The 19,862-nt window shown below is 32.3% G+C and overlaps 1 protein-coding gene across 9 annotated transcripts in view; it reads right to left on the reverse strand.

Annotated features, from left to right (window-relative positions):
* Positions 1–1,301: 1,301 nt before the first annotated feature.
* The window catches only part of LOC129911733 (transcriptional regulator ATRX homolog), an 89,558-nt gene continuing 70,997 nt past the window's right edge, over positions 1,302–19,862 (reverse strand). For all 9 annotated transcript variants that reach the window (XM_055989627.1, XM_055989624.1, XM_055989626.1 and 6 more), the window contains 3 exons: positions 15,208–15,564; positions 1,579–1,713; positions 1,302–1,522 (listed from right to left, as the gene is read on the reverse strand). In XM_055989627.1, coding sequence (XP_055845602.1) covers positions 1,469–1,522; positions 1,579–1,713; positions 15,208–15,564 — 546 coding nt within the window. In that variant the 3' untranslated portion in view covers positions 1,302–1,468. The remainder of the gene's footprint in view (positions 1,523–1,578; positions 1,714–15,207; positions 15,565–19,862) is intronic.

Genomic DNA, 19,862 nt, shown 5'->3' on the forward strand with positions numbered 1-19,862 from the left:
AGAGGAATAAAATCCTGAATAACTAACTTTGCTCTGAAAAAAAAATATGGTAAATGAAAAAAAAAAAATACTTTTATCGTGTTGTGTTTGACCAATTCTTTTTTAATACTTATTTATTATGTTTTATTAGGCTCTTTTGGTCTTTTTGGGTAAAAGAATGGAATAAAGTTTTTTATTTATTCGCATTCCAAAAACAAAAAGACCAAAAGAGCCTAATAAAACATAATAAATAAATACTTTTATCATTCTTGCTGTTTTTTTTACAAAATTGTTTAACCTATAAAAATTGTAGCTCAATGTTCTGCGGCCCACACAAATTTTTGTCTCTCTGTTTTGGCCCCTTGTAACCATTGAGTTTGACATGCCTGATGTAGATATTCAGCCCTATTGATGTATACGTTCGGAGAATTTTTTTTCGGATTTGTTCGAAATCGGAGAATTTTCTATCAAGGTATCCGTTCCGATTGACATATCGGAGAATCTTCCGACTTTTTGACAGTTGTGCTTTGAATTTCATCGGAAATTCTCCGACACAAAATAGTTGCGGAATATTTTCAGAAAAGTTTAATTTTACAGAAAAAAAAAATATAAAAATGTAAATATAATTTTGATTTTTAGTGTAGATTAATAAAAAACAGCGACAAAGCCTCAGCAAGAGAGGTTGGTTGAAATTAAGAAGACTTGAGCATCACAAGGATTTTTTATTTATTGAATAAATCACGCTGACACGCTGTGTCAAATGAATGCGATTGTATACTTTATTTTTTTGTTCAGAAGTGGATACCTTGAAAGAAATGTAAGTTCAGATCGGAACGGGCTATCGTTTCGGAACTTTCTCCAAACGGATACCTCGATAGGGCTGATTACTTTTAGGACATTGTATAAAAAACGATTCCAAATTAAAAAAAATGCGTCGGCCTCCCAACCCCTAGGTCGTGGTTCAAGCCTCGCTCGGGGAATTTTCTATCAAGGTATCCGTTCCGATTGACATATCGGAGAATCTTCAGTTTCTATTAGTTAAGAAGAACGGTGTTGTGAAGAAAGTACATATGAGGTAAAGATAACCTTATATGTACTTTCTTCACAACACCGTTCTTCTTAACTAATAGAAACTGATGGCACGCGTTGCGATTTTATTACCAAAGAAAAAATAAAAGATTTAAAGTGGATTCTACCTTTACTTTCATTTACAGCACTGTTCTTTTTAACCAATAGAGACCTAAATGTAATGTTAGACGACAATCGAAGTAAGGAGAGCATTGGCTTAACAAGTTGAATCAATTATTGTTTAAACAACGGTATAATTTTTGAACATATTATATGCTCATGGAAATAATATGAAATGTTTATTATTTCTAAATAAACTTATCGAAATAATAAAAAAAAATTAAATAAATATTATTCATTATAATAATTATTGAAGCGGTAATAAGTTCGCTTATTTGCCACTATGTTCCATTAAACGTAATCAGTCCACTTCATACACCTCACTGCTGTTAAAATTTGATGTACTTGGGTGCATCTAAAAAGAAAAGATATTAAAATGAAGCTAAAAACTATAACGACGAAATCTCTTACCTGACCATAAGGTGCACTATAAGGAGCCATATAAGGAGCAGGGGCTGGAGTTTGGTTTGCAAAGAGCAGTGGATTCATATACATTCCACCTGGGGCTTCTAAGCTTTTGTGTAATTCAACAAGTTCCATATATAACTGAAAAAGAAATGCATATATGATAGAATTCAAAACAATTGTTTTTATGGATGGACAAAACAATAAGACCATTTCGTCTTACTTTAAAAACAAATCATAAAACACACATTTTTCATTAGGTGTGTTTTTTATTACAACCGGTCTTAACTGGACAAAAAAAACGCAGTCTGGGCTAAGCAATTTACATGTTAAATACAACAACACCTTAGCCCCTTGGGCTTAGCTGTTTAGCCCGGAGATTTCTCTGGGCTTAACTTTTGGAACAGTTTTAAATCTGTGCTACCAAACTAATTTTTTTATAAATTGTTTAGAATTTGTTAACAAACGTGAAAACTGACGCTTGGAAGGACAAAATGTATTTAATTAGTTTTGCTAGCATACATTTTCATATCTGTTTGTAAAACATACACTCCGCTTCAACTGAATAAGCACACAATTTTTCAAAGGTATTTTGTCCATTTTTTCCTAAGATTGAGCTTTCATGTATTTTTTGATGATGTTTACAGTTAGCCTGCGATGTTGAGAAACCAAATCAGAAAGAATAATTCTCAAAGTACCGCTATTTTTTTTCGTGTTCTCTTACAAAGCGTCCCATATGGAAAAATGCAGTTTTTTTTTGCGTCAACTGAATAGACACACGGTCTTTCAAGGTCAATATCTTCGTTGTTTATGAGAGTTTTGAGGTGTTTGGCTACCAAATCAAAGGTTGAAATGTTCTCAGTGAGATTTTGTCATTTAATTCAAATTAAAAAAAAAGTAGTAGATTAAAAGCTTTGAATACTGTCGACAGAGCTATAAAATTAATTTGTTAACGGAACAAGTACTGACCGGGTCTGCTATAGCTACCAAAATTGATCGGAGTTTTAGTGTGTTGCCTATTCGTACCTCAAAAATGAAAGTTCGTACAGCAAAAATATGAATTAAGGTAAAAAACGGCAAAAATAGCAGTTAATCGACGAGAAATTTTGAGATCTGCCTCCAATTCATTTGACTCTGGGGCAAAAATCAAACAAAAAGCTGGTGTTTCTGCAAGTGTTTCAACACTCCGCAGAGTAATTAACAGCACGGATTATTTTAACCCATTAAAAGTCCAAAAGAAACCAACTTTAAACAAGCAACAAAAAGGTATTCGTTTAGAATTTTCTAGACTCCATATGAGCTGGAAAAATGAGTGACTCAAAGTGGTTTTTTTCGTTTGAAAAAGGTCAATTTTGATGGCCCCGATGACTTCAATTATGAATCCATCAAAATTGACCTTTTTCAAACGAAAAAAACCACTTTGAGTCACTCATTTTTCCAGCTCATATGGAGTCTAGAAAATTCTAAACGAATACCTTTTTGTTGCTTGTTTAAAGTTGGTTTCTTTTGGACTTTTAATGGGTTAAAATAATCCGTGCTGTTAATTACTCTGCGGAGTGTTGAAACACTTGCAGAAACACCAGCTTTTTGTTTGATTTTTGCCCCAGAGTCAAATGAATTGGAGGCAGATCTCAAAATTTCTCGTCGATTAACTGCTATTTTTGCCGTTTTTTACCTTAATTCATATTTTTGCTGTACGAACTTTCATTTTTGAGGTACGAATAGGCAACACACTAAAACTCCGATCAATTTTGGTAGCTATAGCAGACCCGGTCAGTACTTGTTCCGTTAACAAATTAATTTTATAGCTCTGTCGACAGTATTCAAAGCTTTTAATCTACTACTTTTTTTTTAATTTTAATTAAATGACAAAATCTCACTGCGAACATTTCAACCTTTGATTTGGTATGCCAAACACCTCAAAACTCTCATAAACAACGAAGATATTGACCTTGAAAGACCGTGTGTCTATTCAGTTGACGCAAAAAAAAACTGCATTTTTCCATATGGGACGCTTTGTAAGAGAACACGAAAAAAAATAGCGGTACTTTGAGAATTATTCTTTCTGATTTGGTTTCTCAACATCGCAGACTAACTGTAAACATCATCAAATAATACATGAAAGCTTAATCTTAGGAAAAAATGGAAAAAATACCTTTGAAAATTTGTGTGCTTATTCAGTTGAAGCGGAGTGTACATGAAAAATACAAGAAAAAGACGAAAGCGAAAAATATGACAACTCTAAATTTTTGTTGTGTCTGCTGTTTTCGGAACATTCATTATACAGTGCTGCCAAGATTTCAGGTTAAGCCCCGAGGCGTTTTTTTTTTGTCCAGTTAAGACCGGTGGTAATAAAAAACACACCTATTGTTTTTAAAAGAAAAAAAATTATTAATATAAAATTTACAGTATCAGGAACTTAAATCAATTCATTATCTAACAAGATTTTTTGTTTAAATAGAAAAAATAAATAAATACGAAAATAAATTGATTTCTAAAGCGGTCAAGACCACTACTCAAAAAATGGAAATTATTTCATATTTCAATTCTTTTTCTGGTCAAAACCAATAAATTGTCGTCAAGCCCTTATTTACCATCACCGCACATACTTTTGGAGGCTTTAATTCCACTAATTTGCGAGAAGTTCGTCTCGGTATTACATACCAAGTCTCTTGAAGTTTTTGCCAACTCAACCTTATTTCTCGACTTTTTTGCACCCAATGAGTTCTCAACGATATTAAAGATGATTTATTGACCAATTTAGAGTTTATAATCGAAAGAAGTGGAAAAGATTAAAATCTTGTATTCCTTTGGCTTTTTTGGTCGCAGTGGTTGTAGTAATGAAACAATTAAGTAACCATTAGCTTTTCCCGACGTTTCGACAGGGGTTGCTGTCTTCTTCAGGGGAACTTTATTTTATCAAAATAAAAACAAATAATTTATTAACAACTGTGCAACAAATTTAAACAATATTGTAAACTTACGTTACATAAAAATATAACAAAAATTGTAATCTACATTAAAAAGCAAAGATTAAAAAAATAAAAATGAGCAAAATACACTTCAAAGAGAAGTTTAGTCTTTAATTATTACAAAAAAAAAAACAAATATTTTAGACATTTACTATGAGACAAGAGAACAATATACGGATGATATATTTTGTGTGTCGAGCTTTCGGTTCATGTTGTTTTTGTTATTAATGATGTGCAGTGTTTCCAGTGTATATTAAACGATATGTCGTTCAGTCTGGAGAACTTTAACATCTTCGAAGTCCGGAGTGTGGCCATACTCAATTGCATGGCTGGCTAATGCAGTTTTTCCAGGGTTGTTGGATTTGATGTCCGACTTGTGGTTGGACATGCGTTGGCGGAGAAATTGTTTTGTTGTGCCAATGTAGCACAAATTGCATGGTTCATTCGGTTTTCCTTTGCAGTTAATCTTGTAGATCACATCTGTAGCTTTGTCTTTCTCTGGTTTGTTTTTGAGTTTTGTGAAGAGATGGCTGAGCGTCATGTTGGGCTTATAAGCCATGAGAACATTTTTGGTTTTGTTGACGATAGAATTTTTGAAATTTTCCGTTAAGCCAGGTACAAAAATAACGCTGTTATAGTAGCCAGTTGGACGATCATCTTTTTTGGTTTGGGGAATTTTATTTTTATGTTTGAAGAGAAGACTGCGTATTAAGGTAGAAGGAAACCCATTGTCTCTCAACATTTTAATTATTTTTTCTTCGTTTGTTCTGTGGAAACAAGTGTCACTTATCGTGAAAATCTTACTTATTAAGTTGGAAGCTGTATTTAGAATTATGTGTTTCGGATGGTTGGAACGAAAATTGATTAATCTTCCTGATGCCGTGTCTTTTTGGTGCCAATTGAACATAAGAGAATCGTTTTGCCGTCGAATTTTTACATCAAGAAACGCTATTTCAAAATTTTTCTCCATTTCGATGGTGAATTGTATTTTAGGATGAAAACCGTTGAGGGATCTAAGAACGTCTTCAATTTTATCTTTATTTATTACAGCAAATATGTCGTCTACATACTTTGCAACAAATCTTGGTTTTTCAATCATTTTTTCAAAGCACTCATCAAGTAAATAATCGAGTACTAAATCGGCGATGGTAGGTGACAGTGGATTACCCATGGGCATTCCGAAAATTTGTTTGTATATATCGTCTTTATATTGTAAATAATTGTTATCCTTGAGACAAAAATCAAGAATTTCAAGGAACTTGTTTTGGCTAAGTTTTGTGTTTTCTTTTATTGTTTCCCATCTTTTTTTAACAATGGTTATAGCTAATTGTGTAGGAATGTTGGTGAAAAGTGAAACAACATCGTATGAAACTAAAACATCATTATTTTGAAATTTCACAAGTTTCGCTTTTTCAATAAATTCAAAAGAATTTTTTACAGAGTAGCTTGATGTTGTTGTCGCGCACTGTAAAATTCTTCCTACATATTTAGAAAGTTCATAGCATGGCACTTTCATAGACGATGTAATGGGGCGTAAAGGGATATTAGGCTTGTGTATTTTCGGCAAGCCGTAGATGGATGGAAGTTGTGCTGTGTACGTTATCATTTTATTTTTTTCCCGATCGTCTATGAAATTGTTGTTGTTTCACGATAAGTGACACTTGTTTCCACAGAACAAACGAAGAAAAAATAATTAAAATGTTGAGAGACAATGAGTTTCCTTCTACCTTAATACGCAGTCTTCTCTTCAAACATAAAAATAAAATTCCCCAAACCAAAAAAGATGATCGTCCAACTGGCTACTATAACAGCGTTATTTTTGTACCTGGCTTAACGGAAAATTTCAAAAAATCTATCGTCAACAAAACCAAAAATGTTCTCATGGCTTATAAGCCCAACATGACGCTCAGCCATCTCTTCACAAAACTCAAAAACAAACCAGAGAAAGACAAAGCTACAGATGTGATCTACAAGATTAACTGCAAAGGAAAACCGAATGAACCATGCAATTTGTGCTACATTGGCACAACAAAACAATTTCTCCGCCAACGCATGTCCAACCACAAGTCGGACATCAAATCCAACAACCCTGGAAAAACTGCATTAGCCAGCCATGCAATTGAGTATGGCCACACTCCGGACTTCGAAGATGTTAAAGTTCTCCAGACTGAACGACATACGTCTAAACGATATACACTGGAAACACTGCACATAATTAATGACAAAAACAACATGAACCGAAAGCTCGACACACAAAATATATCATCCGTATATTGTTCTCTTGTCTCATAGTAAATGTCTAAAATATTTGTTTTTTTTTTTTTTTTGTAATAATTAAAGACTAAACTTCTCTTTGAAGTGTATTTTGCTCATTTTTATTTTTTTAATCTTTGCTTTTTAATGTAGATTACAATTTTTGTTATATTTTTATGTAACGTAAGTTTACAATATTGTTTAAATTTGTTGCACAGTTGTTAATAAATTATTTGTTTTTATTTTGATAAAATAAAGTTCCCCTGAAGAAGACAGCAACCCCTGTCGAAACGTCGGGAAAAGCTAATGGTTACTTAATTGTTTCATTACTACAACCACTGCGACCAAAAAAGCCAAAGGAATACAAGATTTTAATCTTTTCCACTTCTTTCGATTACATTCTCAACGATAGCCCACAAATTTTCAATTGGACTTGGGTCAGGCGATCGGGCAAACCAAGACATAACATTAATTCTATGCCCCTTAAGCCATATTTCAACTGGATCTAATGTATATTTACGGTCATTATAATGCATAAACTGCCATTTTAGGGACATTTTTCCATTCCGTATAGGGAAAAAAATCTTCTTTTTAGAAATTGGGATACAAATTCTGGTCCATGTTTTCTTTAATCCAAAAAATTATACCTACTACGTGCCAAGCAAAATACATCTAAACGATGATGTTTCTACCACCGTGTTTAAGCGTTTGTCTTGTGTATTGCGGTTTGAATTCTGCGTACTCTGGACGCCTTATCCATCTTTTGCCATCTGATCCCACTAATTTGACTTTACTTTCGTCGGGCTACAGAACATTGCGCCATTTTTTCTTCATTATCTGGACCAATCCAATTAAAAAGGTTTTTTGCAAAATTGATTCGGTTTTTGCGATGCCTCTTGCTGAGGAGTGAAATTTCCCTGGGGATTCTTCGGAAGAGTTACTTTTCTTATGGTCTTCTTCTGAGCGTTTTCTCACTTATTAGCAAGTTAAGCTCTAATTTAATGTCCAAAGATGACCTGAAAGTGTCTTTTTATGACAATCGCATTATTTCTAAGACGTGTTTTTGTGAAGTTTTTCGCTTTGTTCCTATTTTAAAATTTTCTTTTGGGGGCTCTAGTGCGTTTAATACAAACTTTTTTAATTATCCAATAGTTTCGGTAATTTCCCGTTCTGATTTGCCTTCTCTTGTCAGTTAATGCATAAATTCTCTCATGGCTGAAGAACAATGGACTCCACGACCCATTTTAATGTTTTCCCAATTTTTTGTTTGCTCCACTAATATTAAATGATCTCACAAGAGTATTCTATTTAAAATATTGTTTAAAATTTGAATCCTAGGTAATACAAAAATAAATGACTTCACTTGGTCCTATTGTTTTGTCCACACGATTTGAGAGTTCTTTTTAATGTATACATTTATTTTTTGCATCACATTATCAGTGCATGTTCTTTTTCTTTTATTTCATAATAGTTCCCTTATTTTAAGCAGAATATAGTAAAAAGAGCCTTTTTATATAATTTTAAAAAGAGATAGAGAGAATATTTTTAGAGTGATAGAGGTGGTCTTATTGTTTTGTCCGTCACTGTACATAAATGAAATGAGAACGGAATGATTCGTGTAAAACGTCTAAGAACTTAAGTATAAACGCTTAATTTGTCATCAAAACCAAAAATAAAATGAATTATTAATTTTTTTGGCACCAATTACAGATTTTACGGTCTCTTGGAAAAAAAATAGCCTTTCACCTAAATTTTTTTTTATGAAAACTCTTTATTCTTGCTTTCTATCCCAAATTCAATGTTTTCACCAAATTTCATTAGGGTGACCCATCATTTTTGTTTTCACTCAAAAAAATACCCTTTGAACCATGACATTTTTATAGACACCGTAGATTCTTGTTTCTAATCGTAAAAGTAACATAATTGCTGAATTTCAATAGGGTAACACTAATATTACTCTAGTATTACACACTTTTTCAAATATACCCATATTTTTTCTACACCTAAAAAAACACCCTTTCACATGAAAAAAATTTATAGTTTTACTTTATTCGTAATTCCCATGGTAATTTTTAATAAATTTCGTAAGGGTAACTTTTATGCTATTGATTTTACCGGACTTGTCGCGGTTTTTCCCTATTTCCAAAAAAAAAAACACCCTTTAACCTAAAATATTTGCATAGACTTTTTGGGTTCTTAGTTTCTTTCACTCAAAATAATTTTGTACACTTTATAGATTCTTAATTCTTATACCAACTAAAATTTTTTAACCAAGTTTTAAAAATTAATAAAATATAAGTCGGCTTTTATGATACCTTTCTCACACATAACTCTACCTATCAAAAAAATACCCTTTCACCAAAAATATTTTTAAGAATTTTTTTAATTCTTTGTCCCTGCTTTATCTTAAACCTTCATCCCGAATTTCATCAGTGTAGCATGTTTTTCACATGGGTTTCGGTTATATTTTACGTAAAAAAACAAGCAACCATGTTTTTAATCGGCAATAATTTTTTTAGAGCAATCGTATTGACTTTATTTTAATGTCATTAGACTCAGCATCAAAAAATACCTTAGAAGCATGTGTCATATGATGATATTTCACAAACAATTTTTTCCACTATATTTTTGAGCATCATCCCCTCCCAACTTTTTATAGACTTTATTTATCCTTGGTTCTTATTCCAAAAGCAAACTTTTTGCCAAGTTTCATGAGTGTAACATTTTTTTTATTTTTTAAATGTCTCAGGTCTCAGGTTAGGAAGTTTCAGCGAGATATTCCGTCGGGAGCGGAGATTTTCCGCAACGCATACTTCGTCGGAGGTTAAAATTGCATTCGAGGTATCTTTCATCGGAAAATATAATACGACAAATACGACGACGCACCGCATCGCAATAATTTGACAAGCGTCACTTTCAATATTTTAATAGAGATGTACAATATACAGGGTGTTCCAAAAGTTAACGTCGAAACGAAAACGGTAGATAGGGTAGGTGGTGACAGTTATCAGAAAAATAATAAAAAAAATCGCAGCCATATATTTTGGGAGTTATGGGCATTTGAAAAAAAGTCGAAAAAATGGTCACCCTGTGACGGTTTTTCATGTGCCGTGACTACAAAACTTAACTTTTCTAATTTTTTTCTTTTGTTACGGAACCTTGAATAACTTTTTTTCTTAAGAAATCCGACTTTTTTTTAGGTAATTTTTCCATATTATTTAAGTTTTTGTATTCTGAAAGGTTCTGAAAGAGTACAAAACTTGAATAATATGGAAAAATTACCTCATAAAAAAGTCGGATTTCTTAAGAAAAAAAAATTTATCTCGGTTATTTATGGAATATTCCCAACAATGTTGTACCATTTCGAAAAGAGAATTGAACAAACCAACTTTTAAGGCAACTTGCCGAAACATCGTAGTGCATTTTTTTTACACTACGGCTCATTGAATTAGAGTCATGTAAAATTTTTTAGTACTAAGTTAGGTAAAAAAGTAATATTCTTTCTAAAACTGATGCAGCTGAGTTAAAATTTTTGAATGCATTTGATAGCAGGGTTATTCAAGGTTCCGTAACAAAAGAAAAAAAATTAGAAAAATTAAGATTTGTAATCACGGTACATGAAAAAACGTCACAGGGTGACCATTTTTTCGACTTTTTTTCAAATGCCCATAACTCCCAAAATATATGGCTGCATTTTTTTTAATTATTTTTCTGATAACTGTCACCACCTACTCTATCTACCGTTTTCGTTTCGACGTTAACTTTTGGGACACCCTGTATATCGATATATCGATAAGTTGGTATATCTTCCGATATTTTTATATAAAAACACCTAAATACATTTAAACTGTCATATAACTAGAGAGTTTCAATTCATAGTTTCTTATAAGTAAGAATGTCAATGTACGGTAAATTACGCCCTTGTGTTATTAGAAAATGAATCGATATTGCGATATTTCTATTAAAAAAATATCTTTAGTTATTACAGATGACAGAAAAAAACAACAGATGAAAGAAAAAAACAATTCAAAGAATAACAAACGAGTTGAACTTATTTCATTTAAGAAAATTAAAAAGTGTCCATGGCAAGTGTCGCGTTATTTTTGGAGTCCGAATCCAAACAAATAAATGCAAAAAAACCTCGAGAAAACAGGAGAATTTTTAAAAGTGAAAGAAATTTTATTTGTGAAAGACTTTTGCCTGTAAGGCCCTCCACCCGCAAATGGCCCTTGTGTTATTAGAAAATGAATCGATATTGCGATATTTCTATCAAAAAAAATATCGAATCGAAAAGTATCGACATTTTTTTGAGAAGGTCATCTCTTTAGTTATTACAGATGACAGAAAAAAACAACAGATGAAAGAAAAAAACAATTCAAAGAATAACAAAGGAGTTGAACTTATTTCATTTAAGACAATTAAAAAGTGTCCATGGCAAGTGTCGCGTTATTTTGGAATCCAAACAAATAAAGGCAAAAAAACCTCGAGAAAACAGGAGAATTTTTAAAAGTGAAAGAAATTTTTATTTGTGAAAGACTTTTGCCTGTAAGGCCCTCCACCCGCGAATGGCCGCGATTTCTTGTTTGTTTATTAATACTTTTATTTTATGTTGGACTTATGTATAGCCATGAACATCCTTTTTTTGGTTCACCTACATCCCTTTGTCATGGTGCAATTCATTTTAACTGATTGGGCAGATCTTCCCAATACAGCCACAATTTTTGGTGATCTTTTTGTATACTTTTGTTTTTTTTTTTTCGTTTTGCCTAAACACAAAAATCCATAATAAATAACAAAAGTTTACTAAAATACTTGGTTTTCTTTATTACTTACATTTAAATTATTTATTCCGCAACAAAAACTTGTCGGAGGGCTTCGGAAAAAAAATAATTTGTATCTGTCAAGAATACAACAATTAAAAGTACTTCAACGCATTCAATGACATGCGTTGAAATTTGTCGGAGAAAATTTCCGATCAGCTGATCGGAGAAATACCTCGAAGCAAAAAGTCTCCGATTCGTAGAAAATCGGAAAAAATCCGCTCTGACGGATTACCTCGCTAGGGCCGATTATCTTATCAGCGGTCGCTAGTAAAATTTTTAAAATAAAAATATCTCATCGGCGCAGAAAAAATGGGAGTTTTTTGAAGAATTTGAATTTGGAAAAAGTGAAATGCAGAATTAACGAAAACAATGGAAGAAAATAATCTGGCGGGATGTAATATAATTGAAAATACGTTCATAATTATTATGAAGGTTTACCAAGAGTTTACACTGTTGCATGAATACCTCTAATAACAAAAAAAAAAACTTTCAAAGAAACACATTTTGCATTTTTCACTTTTCAAACAAAATTTTAAAATGTCAAACTCCAAATTTATAGGTGTGTGTGCAAGTCCGTGTGCAAATTTGTGTAAATCTGAGTGCTCCGTAGTACTAAAATTACTCCGGAGTAAAATTTCGTTAACCTTTTTGTGGCGTGAGAGAAAACAGAACCTTCAAAAGTATACAAATATGTGCTAAAAGGGTAATCTCAGTGTGGAGTGAAGGAAAACGACATTACATGTTTGCATTTACCGAATATAAAATAAAAGAAGACTTTGTGTCTGCTTTCTTGCGTTTTGAGTGTTAATGACTTCTTTTACATGAAGTCGCAAAACTTATTTCTCTTCGATAATTGGATCCATGCGTCATCACACGTATTTTTAGGTAGACTTAAATTATTTTGTTCTTTTTTTCATTCTGAACATTTTATGAACTTAGGTCGTGTCCGAATTGCGTTAAAATGTTGGTTAAATCATGCACTAGCGTAGTGAATAAAATGAGAATTAGTTTTTCAAAAGCTATGCGATAAAATGGCTTAACTTAATTTTTTTATAAAAGATAAGTTCTTGGCTTTACAAAAAGGTATAGCACGAGATGAAACCATCAATTTGTAATAAAATATTTTTTTTGTCAAATAATTTTAATTAAAAATTAAATTGAACCCATTTTATTTAAACGCAGTTCGGACACCAAAAACTAAAAAATTTAACCAATTCTAACCAAATGTCAAAATATTACCTGTGGTAGAAAATTTCAACGCAATTCGAATTCAGACTTATTCAGTTATCAGAATAAGATCACTAAGCATACGAATGAGCAAAAGAATGAGCGAATGCAACATCTTACAAAATATGAAAAGTAGTGAATGTAAGTAGTCACTGCAGTGCTTAAATTCACCGAACTTAATAAATAATTAGTTAAAAATTATATTTGTATGAGTTTTACAGTTATGAAAAGGTCAATTCCCTTCAAGCAAACGAGTCCGACCTCGATCCGAATCGGGTCCGAAGTGAGTCCGACCTCGACTCAAATTAGTATGGAAATTATAATCACCGCGAAGCCGATTGCATATGTATTGGTGTGGTGAAAATCTCCATTCCGAGAATAAAGCCGAAGTCTCGTTCGACTTTGTGTTCATACACAAAAAGTTGTAAATGTGTGAGTGCAACCGCGTTTTTCCTAGTATTTCGCGTTTTGAGGTCGGAGTGTCTTTTCTGAGCTCGGTTTTCTTGCTTGAAGGGTTGGTTCTCAAATATATTTCACAAACAAATCTAAGTGTTTGGAACAGTTCAGAGCATATTCGACATGTTCAAAGTCTGTTCAGAGCTTCAATCTGAATGAAAAAAGAAAAACGCCTCCTACACGCCTACATAATTTAGATTTTTAGTTTGTTTAGTCTAACTTAAAAAAATCTATATTGTATTCAATTATATATATTGTATGCAATTTTCCATTTTTACATCAAGCTTCTACTAAAAAAATATTTTTTTTATTTATTGACTTTTTAGCAAATTTCTTTTCATATTCTTGTAGGATTAAACGCTCTACAAAAAAGGCCTTATACACTTTTTTCGTTTATATAACCGTTGTATAGATATTTGAGGTCCAAAAATCGAGAAAATCTTTAAAAATTCGTTTTTTGTTCTTAATTTTGTAACAAATTGAAAAATTATAATAATCAAACGCGCAAGACATATTCTTGTTGGAAATTGATTGCTCCACAAAAAAGGTTTTGTTAACTTTTTTCATTAATCTAACCATTCTTAAGATATTCGAGGTCAAAGTTAAAAAAAAATTATAAAAACATTTTATATTTTTAAAAATTTTCCAGTTCACTGAAAATTCATTATTTTCAATAAAAAAAAAAATATTTTTTTTTAGTAGAAACTTGATGTAAAATTGGAAAATTGCAAAGCGGAGGACCTTCCCATTATTATAAAGAGCTCATATTTGGTGTGTATATTCTAGGTGTCTAGCCTGTTCATTTGAGCTAGAAACATGAGGTGTCTAGCAATCGATTTTTCGGAGTACCAAATCAAAAAAAAAGAATTTCGATTTTTTTGACCCACCCTACTGTTTATTAATATTTTTCCACTGATAGCCGCGTATCAAAAATATTTAGTTTAGGTCCAGTGGTTAAAACCAACTTACAGTCAAAATTATGTATACCTCTCAACAAGACAGCAACTCCTTATACAACATTTGTTGCACAATTTTGCAAGCTCCTTTTAGCAATTACAGTGCTTAAAGAATAGGTGTCAATTGGGCCATACTCACAGTCGTATTTTAAAACCAGGTCTAACTTAAGCTGGAGTCTAAAGTTATAACACAGGTAAGAAGCAGCTTCTTTCTATAGAAAATTGGTTTAGAGATGGGTCCAAATCAGCTGTGTTTGTTTGGGATACCTATCCGCATTAGGATTTCCCAAATTTCAACATTGAACTAAGATTGTTATGCACGCACTAAGATAAAGGACAAAAGAAACTAATACCCTTTGTCAAAATTCTATCCATGTTAAATCTAACTACGGATACGGATATCAATGTCAAAAAAACATAGCTAATATCTACTAATATCTATCTCTTTTATCGCAGCTTTTTTTTATGGTCAGTACTGACAATTTAAATAGAACACAGTATAGTTTTTTTAAGTAAGACTAAAGACAAATTTAGCATCTGAATTATGTGTAAAAATACTAGCTTTAATTTAATATATAAAAAGTGAAAATAGTCCTATCTGTTTGGGAGCTAGAGCTAATTTTCTTCGGAAAACAGTGAAAAATTTGTGGCACCATTTAGCCTTATTCGATCAAGCTGAAATTAAGGCTATCTACAAATCTGCAAAAAAAATCCTCCGACCCAGTTTCGAAAATTGATTTCTCGCGGTTAATCTATTCTACAATCATTTGAACATTTTTTTTTTTCCTCGAAATATAAATTGTCTTTTCTTAAAATCAGTCAATGTAAATGAAAATATTTAGAAGATGTTTCGTTAATGTTAAAAAAAATATGCCACGATGTAAATTTGTTGACTTGTTTTAAGTGTTTTATAAAAATAAAATATGAACTTAACTAAGTAAGACTTACAGTTGGATCATCATTATTCATTTCAAGATAAAGCCGTTGCAAGTACTCCGGAACAAGCTGAACAACTTGATTGCTAGTAAGTTCAGGGTGGTCCTGACAACCTTTCATATTAAGCAATCGCAGAAGTATATCAGATCTGAATCCAAATATTTTATTTGACGTTACAGTACCCGCTGGGTTGCCATAGTTTCCTAAAAAGTTTTGCCGTTCATAAGGCATGTATTGCATTGCTGTTTGAGGTGGTCTCGTTTTTTCTGCTTCATACTCGTCCCAAGCTGCTTTTCGCTCTTCTTCGGAAAGATTTTCACTGTCTTCATTCTCCAACAGCGAATCATGTTCGTGATATTTGTAGACCAACTAAAAAAAAGTGACACAAAAAAGTTTAAATAAAATTCACATTTCTATTTGGTGGAAATTGTGATTTATAATGCAATTTCGGAAACCAGTTGAAAACAATAACAATAATAATCAAAGGATTTTAATAATTTTATTTCTTTTTTTATTTATTTAGACTTAGTGTTGATAAGACAGGTCCAAGACAAATGATTTGGGTTTGAGTTATCTTCAGTGCATGCCTAGAGGATTCGATTTTTCGAATATTTACTATAAGCTGCCTCTAGGTCAATGGTAAGTTCGTGGTGAAGAAAAACATTCCCGTGGATTTTTCCAAGATTGTGGTCCTTCGTCGAAAATAAAGAAAATAAATGAAGACATGATATGCAATTTTGGCACTACACCCTTATTTACAAGAAAAAACTCTGGCCATTTTTGATCCCCATTTTACCATAAATGCCAGAAATTTCAAAATCGCTTCATTTTTTTGAGCTGGTCCAAAACTTCTCATAAAATTTCAGCTAATTAGGATGAGTAGTTTCGGAGATATAGGACTTCAAAAATTGCAAAAACCGTAACTGACTGACTAACTCACTCACTGACAGATCATCAAAATTATGGAGCACTTCCAGTTATCATAGGAACTTGAATGGTCTTGTGATGAATACAAGGAAAAAATCGAGAATTTTAGATTTTCCATTCAGGGGGCGTATTAAACGCCCATTTTCTCTGAATTTTTGAAATTTCCAGAATGATTTATATCAAAGTTTATAGATAATGGGTTCAGTTATCTCAAAAATCATACTGTAGTCCGGTCAAAATAGACATTCAACCCAGAAATAATTTGCATAGAGCTGAAAATTGGTACAGAGCATTGAAATGTCGATTAAAATTTGCACTTTTTTTATGTCTATTTTATCTGGACTATTGGTTTCTTTTTAGTAGCTCTAGTTTTTGAAATATTTAGTTTTTCATATTTTGGAGAGTGTTCATTTTCATTTTCATATTAATTTTTAAGTTTTTCTTATTTGCCCAGGCAAATTAGTATTTCAAATCGCATTTTTCGCGGGACAACATTTTTTTTCATGGAATGTGTTCGGGTATATGTCCTTAACATAAAAGTCAATTTGTAAAGATTATAGGACTTCGGGAGCAGCAGCTACACTGCCGCTCATCTGAATAGGTTCACATTTTAGTTCATCTTACTCTTAGCCTGTCTTGGTATTTAATGCAATGGCACATCTTTTTTATATATGTAAAGAGAGAACATCTTTATGCGCTTAGTTTAGGAGAAAAAAAATTGTCTTGGGGCCTACCGCTCTTCTTACACGGCAGCTAGACCAAATCTAGTCAAAAAATCAAGCATATTTTTGGCTCATCTGAATAGGTTCAAAAGCAAAAAATGTTAATAAATGATGAGTTGCATGGGTCTGTTGGACTCAAAATTGTGTCTGTAAATAAATCTGATTGTGTATAACCTGTAAGGATGAAAACGGGTCGTGAAAAAATCTTTAGGCGCGGAAAAAATGGGGAAAATAAAAGAAGTCTTTGAATCAGCCCGAAACCAACGATGCATTGGGACAAAAACAAACGCAAGTTAAAATTTAGTAAGCAGTTATTTGCGCAATATCCAAGGGTATAAAAACAACATTAAAAGTCAATGCAACTTAGTCACAACATGGCCCGATAGATGTGCAATGATCACAACAGCATGACTTTGCGCTAAAAATTAAGCCGAAAACCGGTATAAAATGCAGTTTAACGACGGCAAAACGGGTTGTCAGAAGTGGGAAACATTTAAGAAGAACAATACTTCGCAAAAATTACCACTTTACAAACCACGAAAAGAAACTCGCCTACAATAAAAAAAAAAAAAATATGTCGCGAAAGTCGAATTTGCAACCGGTGATTTTTCAAAGGAAAAAAAAAATGAATTTAGTGGGCGCTGAGGGCTAAATTCCTATTTTTATGACCTTCGTAGAGAGAAGCATTATTTTAATGTGTTTAGATAACTGTGAAGGCAGTGTCATTAAGTGCAAAGCTATTTCCTTCGACAAAACTTTCGATCTGCAATTTGTAACACAGTTTTTTTTTTACTATTGTCGGCGAGTTTCTTTTCGTGGTTTATAAAGTGGTAATTTTTGCGAGGATTTGTTCTTCTCAAATGTTTACCACTTCTAACAACCCGTTTTGTTGTCGTTAAACTGCATTTTATACCGGTTTTCAGCTTAGTTTTTAGACCGAAGTCATGCTGTTGTGATCATTGCACATCTATCGGCCCATGTTGTGACTGAGTTGCATCGACTTTTAATGTTGTTTCTATACCCTTGGATATTGCGCAAATAACTGCTTACTAAATTTTAACTTGCGTTTGTTTTTGTCCCAATATACCCTTGGATATTGCGCAAATAACTGCTTACTAAATTTTAACTTGCGTTTGTTTTTGTCCCAATGCATCGTTGGTTTCGGGCTGATTCAAAGACTTCTTTTATTTTCCCCATTTTTTCTGCGCCTAAAGATTTTTTCACGACCCGTTTTCATCCTTACAGGTTATACACAATCAGATTTATTTACAGACACAATTTTGAGTCCAACAGACCCATGCAACTCATCATTTATTAACATTTTTTGCTTTTGAACCTATTCAGATGAGCCAAAAAATATGCTTGATTTTTTGACTAGATTTGGTCTAGTTACCGTGTGAGAAGAACGGTAGGCCCCAAGACAATTTTTTTTCTCCTAAACTAAGCGCATAAAGATGTTCTCTCGTTACATATATAAAAAAGATGTGCCATTGCATTAAATACCAAGACAGGCTAAAAGTAAGATGAACTAAAATGTGAACCTATTCAGATGAGCGGCAGTGTATCTTGGAAAAGGGTTTGGTACCGTATTCATTTAATATACAAACGAATTCCATGAGTTAATTAAATTCAAATTCAGTTGGTCGAAGCCCGGGTTTGTATCGCAAAGTGAGTACAAAATGACATTTTTTCAATTATCTCACGAACTTTTGATTTGTTTCGGTAATTTTTCAAGAATGAGCTATAGCACTTTAAAGTATATAGATTAAAAATTGCCGCTGTTGCACATTTTGATTTTTTTAATTTAATTGAAAATTTTTTTTCAAAAATTTTGCTTCAATTTCATAAATTTACTAATACCAAAAGATTGGGAGTGAAAAACAATCGTCCATCGTTTATGCGATAAATGTAATTTTGTCACAAATTGACTTAAAGCACAAAAAAAAAATATTTGAACACAACGGCAACACATACAATATTTAAATATACATTTTTGAAAAGCTAGAAGCTTTTTCATATTTGTAAATTAAAATTAAGTAAATTGAAGAAAGGGTTTTTTTCAAAAATGGTAATTAAACTCAGATTTTGAAAAAAAAAATTATCGAAAAAAATTTAACATGTCGTTTTAAAACTTTTTCGCAATATGAACTGCATTTATTTTTCAAATTTTTTGGCCATATTAATTATGAGTACCTGGGTGACCGAGCTTTGCTCGGTATCCTTAAATGTTATAACTTTCAGTGAAAAAATTCAAATGTAAACAGCAATTTTTTGGAGTGGGTTTGAGTTTGCAATGACCAGTTTTTTCGCGGGTTACAAAACACCACATTCCCACTTTATAATCCAGTTTATTTAAGTTTGAATATACGATCAGCAATGAATAGAAGGGTTACAGGAATCTGCATTATCGAAAATGCTTACAGCAATGAGATCTCTTTTTGTTCAAACTTTAGTTTTCGGGTCAGAAAGTTTTGGATGGTGAATATAAAGTTATGCTTTTTTTCAAGTTTAGCCTTGTATGAAGAAATACTATTTTTATCCCTGTTTTTTTTCTGTATCAGTGGATGCTTTACTCCTTTCTTTTTTTTACTTAGGTATACAGGGTGTACCAAAAGTAATAGATCAAACGAAATATGCTGATTGGGGAACTTAAGGGCTCTCAGAATTTGGAACCTTGTTCATCCCGAATCCTTACGGGTTTCGATTAAATGCAATTCTTGTGAAATTTCGAAAAATCCCTACTTGGCAACAATATTCTGCTTCCTGCGGCCATTAATCAATAATCGCAAAATATTATTATTTTAATTCAAGAAAACAGGGTTTTTCAGAACAAAAAACAACCAACTGAAAAACCCTGTTTTGTTGAATTCAATGTGTAATATTTTGCGATCTAACTGCAACTTTGGAAACTTTTATACTTTTTTGAAAACTACAATAAGAGGGCAACTTTTTAAAATAATAAACCATTCTCACACCGAAAAATTTTTTTTGCGGTGTTGGTCGCAAATAAAAGTTAGA

The sequence above is a fragment of the Episyrphus balteatus genome, chromosome 2 (assembly GCF_945859705.1).
Source record: "Episyrphus balteatus chromosome 2, idEpiBalt1.1, whole genome shotgun sequence".
Classification (NCBI taxonomy): Eukaryota; Metazoa; Arthropoda; class Insecta; order Diptera; family Syrphidae; genus Episyrphus; species Episyrphus balteatus.